General features: G+C 42.0%; 1 protein-coding gene across 1 annotated transcript in view; it reads left to right on the plus strand.

Annotated features, from left to right (window-relative positions):
* Nucleotides 1–650: 650 nt before the first annotated feature.
* LOC311245896 (carboxypeptidase Q-like) overlaps nucleotides 651–6,162 on the plus strand; it is a 52,657-nt gene continuing 47,145 nt past the window's right edge. Inside the window, 2 exon segments of the mRNA XM_084335921.1 lie at nucleotides 651–807; nucleotides 2,475–2,643. Coding sequence (XP_084192047.1) covers nucleotides 2,475–2,643 — 169 coding nt within the window. The 5' untranslated portion in view covers nucleotides 651–807.

Below are 6,162 nucleotides of genomic sequence, written 5' to 3' on the forward strand. Positions count from 1 at the left end.
TGAATTGAAAATGGGGGACCCTGATGGAAACAAGACAAACGTCTTTCTCTGGTCTGCATCCCCTTAACAATTGTATGTATTGAGCCGTACTGTATTGTACCCATTCTGCAATCTGTTAAATAAAGTTTTCATTCATTCATTCATTCATTCATTCATTCATTCATTCATTCATTCATTCATTCATTCATTCATTCATGCCAGTAAGTCATGCTAATTAAACACCTTCGAATTGAGCTGCATTGAGAGAGAGTGAGAGAGAGTAAAGAGAGATAGAGAGGAGGGGAGAGAGAGAGAGAGAGAGAGAGAGAGGGGGATAGAGAGAGAGAGAGGGGGGGAGAGAGAGAGAAAGAGAGAGAAGGAGAGAGAGAGGGGGGGAGAGAGAGAGAGAGAGAGAGGGGGGGGAGAGAGAGAGAGAGAGGGGGGAGAGAGAGAAAGAGAGAGAAGAGAGAGAGAGAGAGAGAGAGAGAGAGAGAGAGAGAGAGAGAGAGAGAGAGAGAGAGAGAGAGAGAGAGAGAGAGAGAGAGCGAGAGAGAGGAGAGTAATAAGAGAGTGCGAGATGGGGAGGTACGCTGCGGATTCGCTACGTTTGTCCCTTCCACCACGCCGTACTTAGGTGCACCATAATAAGGAAGTTATGAATATGATGAAGTTGGAGTAAACAGCTGTGTGTTTCTGTGAGCAGCTCTCTCTCTCTCTCTCTCTCTCTCTCTCTGTGGGCTTCATTTCCTTCTTGATAATAACGTGTTGTTGTAACAGGGTCGTAACTCTAGCAAAGCTAATCTTCTGACTGTGTTGGTGGCCAGCAAGGTTTGTGGTCTCGTTATTATCTTCCAGAAACGATTTGATTTGAGATTTAATATTAATAAGGTTGGTGGCAGCAAAACTATATCACCAACCAAGAGGGAGACGTGTCACATTAACATAATAGTTTCTGTTATTAAAACGATAACAAAACGCCAATCACGTTTCGGGGGAAATGAGTCATTGAGTCCAACTGTTTCTACAGGGTTTGCTGTTGTTGGACCAGATACACTTTTATAGAATTAGTCTCTTTAGACTCTTTTTGTATCACAAACAGTACTGTATTTGTAAATCTGGTATGTCATAAATGTCTATAGATGTAGCAGTACTGTCTATCTGTATGTCATGTATGTCATGTTATGATGAATTGAAAATGGGGGACACTGATGTAAACAAGACGAAAGTCTTTCTCTGGTCTGCATCCCCTTAATAATTGTGTGTATTGAGCTGTACTGTATTGTACCCATTCTGCAATCTGTTAATAAAGTTTTCATTCATTCATTCATTCATTCATTCATTCATTCATTCATTCATTCATTCATTCATTCATTCATGAGAGTGCAGAAGTGGTAGTTAATACAGTAGCATTCTCAAAGTTATCCACGTAGAGTTGTGTCTTGGACATGTTATTGACTTGCAACGTTTAATTATTACATAATAGAATAACTCTAAGCCGCATAAACTGAATTTGATAATTCAGTGACTAACCTTGGTAATTAAGACATAAGACATAGAAAAGCAGAGGGGAGTTTGTGTAAAACAGCTGCTGTGTTGACGCTGCCTACTTCATCTTGTCCCATATAGAGACAATACATTGAGTTGATGATGTTGTTTTTAACACATGCAGACACCTTACATATAATGTAAATATTAACTAATTCAGACACCTTACATAGAATCTAAATACAAACATATTGAGACACATTACACGCAATTGTAAATACATTTGTCATTTAGCTGACTCTTTGTTGTTACTTTGTTATGTTGTTACTCAGCTGAAAGAGTTGTACCCTTCCTGCTGACCTGTCGTACAGAACTTGTACAGTAAGTCACTTGGGATACAAGTTCTGTACGACAAGTCAGCAGGAAGGGTACAACGCTTTCAGCTGAGTAACAATGTTAATCAAACAGTGTTGAAACTTGAGTGCTGCAGACAGTGTTGATTGCATAGCAGTAGAGAGTAGAGACATATTAGTATAGTAGGTAGTAATATAGGCAATAACGATTATTTATTGGAAAAGTGCATGATAGTAGAAGACAGTATGATGGTTAGTTTTTTTTTTTTTTTTTTTTTTTTTTATTGCAAAACAAAATTGTTAAAAGTCAGTACTCAACACACAATGCATAATGAAACTAACAATTAAGGTGGCTAAAATGACATGCAAGTACAGTAACAGAAAACAAAAAAAAGTATATAATAATATTTTACCGTATACAGTGTATATCCAACGAAATTACCAATTGTACCAATGTCTTATACAGGATATACTCCTAATACCTATTATCTAAAACCCTACACACATATGCTCCAGCTCGAACCGGTTAGTTCTTTTTAATTGTATTTAGAATGCAAAAATAAACAAATGCAGACATCTTACATAGAATATAAATATAACTAAATCTAACAGTCTAAATCTACAGTCTCTTAATGACGTCTCTTGTGTCTTTCTCAGATGGCTCAGGGGGGCAGGCCAACTCTTGTCCTCTCCTCCTCCCCCCTGTCTCTCTCCCTGTCTCTCTCCATCCTGGTGTCTCTCTGTGTCTGTCTCCCACACGCCGCCGCTGGACCGCTCTGGGCTTCTTCTGGAACCATCGACACGTCCCAGGGTATCAAACAGAGAGGTGTGCAGATACGTCTCAACCTTAACCTTTATATAATCAAGTCTCAATAGAGGGTAAAGACTTTTTAACCTTTAAGATAAGATGTCTCCCAATCTGTCTCTCTCAGAAGCATTTTTTATTTTTTATTTTTTGATATTTTTTGCACAAATCTCTCCAATATTCAACACATATCTTTCCACATCACAATATGCAATGTCCAAGATTTGCTTTTTTCTTTTTTTGTAAGAACATACAAAACATGTAAAAGACTCATACAAATACATTAAAAACTGACATGGAAATTAAAAAAAGACTTACGAAAAAAAATACTATACATTGTGCATATATATCCCTGATGCATATACTTTACATGTAGAGCGATCTACCTGCGAGCAGGTATGTGCTGCATCTTCTATCGGGATGCCATCCTTCTCCATATTGCATGTGAGAGAATGGTCTCAGATATACGTAGGTGTGCATGAGAGCATGCATGCATGTGTGTCTCAGATATATGTACGTCGTGGGTACGTGTATCACGTAAGTATGTGTGCATGCCTCATACGTGTGTGTGTGTGCATCTTTCTGGTGTGTGACTGTACTCCTACCTCTTGTGTGTGCCTCTGCCCCCTATGTGAGTGTGTATCTCAGGTATGTATATGTATGTGCGTCTCAGCTACGTATGTGTGTGTCCCCTATGTATGTGTATATCCCCCATATGTGTAAGTGAGAGCCTATGCTTCAACTATGTGTATATGTACGTGTGTGTATGCCTATTTCCTATAAATGAGTATGTGCATGTATGTGTGCCCCTGGCATGTATATCTCAGCCTTGTGCATATGAGTGTGTGTAAATCTATTATACACATACGAATATGTGTATCCTACTCTCAGAAGCATTTTAATGTAGTGAGTTCTCTGCTGTGAGCTCTAGGTAGAGGAAGCAAAATAGAGATGTCAGGTTGTGAGCTCTAGTGCAGTGGTTCCCAAACCTCTCCTCGAGGCGCCCAGCCCAGCCGGTCCATGTATTTGTTAAATTCCACCACCGGCACCTGATACAACTAATAAAGGGCTAGTTAAGTTGAATCAGGTGTGCTGGTGGTGGAATTGAACAAATACATGGAACGGCTGGGGCATAAAAGAAAAAATGGTTTGGTTCCTGTTGGTTGTCAGTTAAGGCCATGGGTAGGTATGGAATTTATTTAATTTAATTTTTTATTAAATTTTTTCCCACAGCGACTATGGATAGGTAATTTCTTTATTTAATTTAAATGTTCACGACAACATGGATGCATGTACTCTGCCAGCATGTTGAATATCCATAATACTAAAGGTTTGACTAAGATTTTTATGAAACTTTATTGTAATAATTTTTATATATATATTTTCTTTACTCATAAAATAAATTGTGTCGAGGGCGGCTATGTGGTGTAGTGGGCAAGGCACTCGCCACCAATGTGGAGACGCTGGGTTTGCATGTTCGAATCCAGCTCTCCACATTGTTTTCAGTTTGGCTGGTCGTCCGTACTAATACAATTGGCAGTATTAGAGGGTGGGAAACTGATGGGTGGGGATCGGGCGTTGTGGACAGCGACTCCTACAGGTCGGTTGGTGCGCCTGCGCAGTAGAATCAGGAAGTGTCTGGGGCAGCGTGAGCCTCCCACGCGTTACTCCTCGCCACTGAGAGATCGAGCTGCGCAGGTGAAAAGATGCGACTGCTGTTACCTCAAGTACCGGAGGGGACTTGTGCTATGTATGACTTAGTCCACATTGCAGCCGGCTTGTGGGAGGCAAGAAACAGCGTTCGTGACAGGGGAGGGTTGAATTGGATGATACGAAATTGGGATGGGAGAAAATATAGAAAATGGGAGAAAAAGTGGATAAAAAAAAATAATAATAATTGTGTCGCACCTAAATCGGCAGGGTCGGTCGGCAACCGGAACCAAACAATTTTTTCTTTTAGGCCTGGGGTGCTTCGAGGAGAGGATTGGGAAGCACTGCTCTAGGTAGAGAAACATAGTAGAGTTCTCTGCTGTGAGCTTTAGGTAGAGAGAGCAGAGTAGAGTTCTCTGCTGTGAGCTTTAGGTAGAGGAAGCAGAGTAGAGTTCTCTGCTGTGAGCTTTAGGTAGAGAGAGCAGAGTAGAGTTCTCTGCTGTGAGCTTTAGGTAGAGAGAGCAGAGTAGAGTTCTCTGCTGTGAGCTTTAGGTAGAGAGAGCAGAGTAGAGTTCTCTGCTGTGAGCTTTAGGTAGAGGAAGCAGAGTAGAGTTCTCTGCTGTGAGCTTTAGGTAGAGAGAGCAGAGTAGAGTTCTCCGCTGTGAGCTTTAGGTAGAGAGAGCAGAGTAGAGTTCTCTGCTGTGAGCTTTAGGTAGAGGAAGCAGAGTAGAGTTCTCTGCTGTGAGCTTTAGGTAGAGAGAGCAGATTAGAGTTCTCTGCTGTGAGCTTTAGGTAGAGAGAGCAGATTAGAGTTCTCTGCTGTGAGCTTTAGGTAGAGAGAGCAGAGTAGAGTTCTCTGCTGTGAGCTTTAGGTAGAGAGAGCAGATTAGAGTTCTCTGCTGTGAGCTTTAGGTAGAGAGAGAGCAGAGTAGAGTTCTCCGCTGTGAGCTTTAGGTAGAGAGAGCAGAGTAGAGTTCTCCGCTGTGAGCTTTAGGTAGAGAGAGCAGAGTAGAGTTCTCCGCTGTCAGCTTTAGGTAGAGAGAGCAGAGTAGAGTTCTCTGCTGTGAGCTTTAGGTAGAGAGAGAGCAGAGTAGAGTTCTCTGCTGTGAGCTTTAGGTAGAGAGAGCAGAGTAGAGTTCTCTGCTGTGAGCTTTAGGTAGAGAGAGCAGAGTAGAGTTCTCTGCTGTGAGCTTTAGGTAGAGAGAGAGCAGAGTAGAGTTCTCTGCTGTGAGCTTTAGGTAGAGAGAGAGCAGATTAGAGTTCTCCGCTGTGAGCTTTAGGTAGAGAGAGAGCAGAGTAGAGTTCTCTGCTGTGAGCTTTAGGTAGAGAGAGAGCAGAGTAGAGTTCTCTGCTGTGAGCTTTAGGTAGAGAGAGCAGAGTAGAGTTCTCTGCTGTGAGCTTTAGGTAGAGAGAGCAGAGTAGAGTTCTCCGCTGTGAGCTTTAGGTAGAGAGAGCAGAGTAGAGTTCTCTGCTGTGAGCTTTAGGTAGAGAGAGCAGAGTAGAGTTCTCTGCTGTGAGCTTTAGGTAGAGAGAGCAGAGTAGAGTTCTCTGCTGTGAGCTTTAGGTAGAGAGAGCAGAGTAGAGTTCTCTGCTGTGAGCTTTAGGTAGAGAGAGCAGAGTAGAGTTCTCCGCTGTGAGCTTTAGGTAGAGAGAGCAGAGTAGAGTTCTCCGCTGTGAGCTTTAGGTAGAGAGAGCAGAGTAGAGTTCTCTGCTGTGAGCTTTAGGTAGAGAGAGAGCAGAGTAGAGTTCTCTGCTGTGAGCTTTAGGTAGAGAGAGCAGATTCGAGTTCTCTGCTGTGAGCTTTAGGTAGAGAGAGCAGAGTAGAGTTCTCTGCTGTGAGCTTTAGGTAGAGAGAGCAGAGTAGAGTTCTCTGCTGTGAGCTTTAGGTAG

Source organism: Notolepis coatsorum (genome assembly GCF_963971535.1).
Source record: "Notolepis coatsorum genome assembly, chromosome: 19".
Lineage (NCBI taxonomy): Eukaryota > Metazoa > Chordata > Actinopteri > Aulopiformes > Paralepididae > Notolepis > Notolepis coatsorum.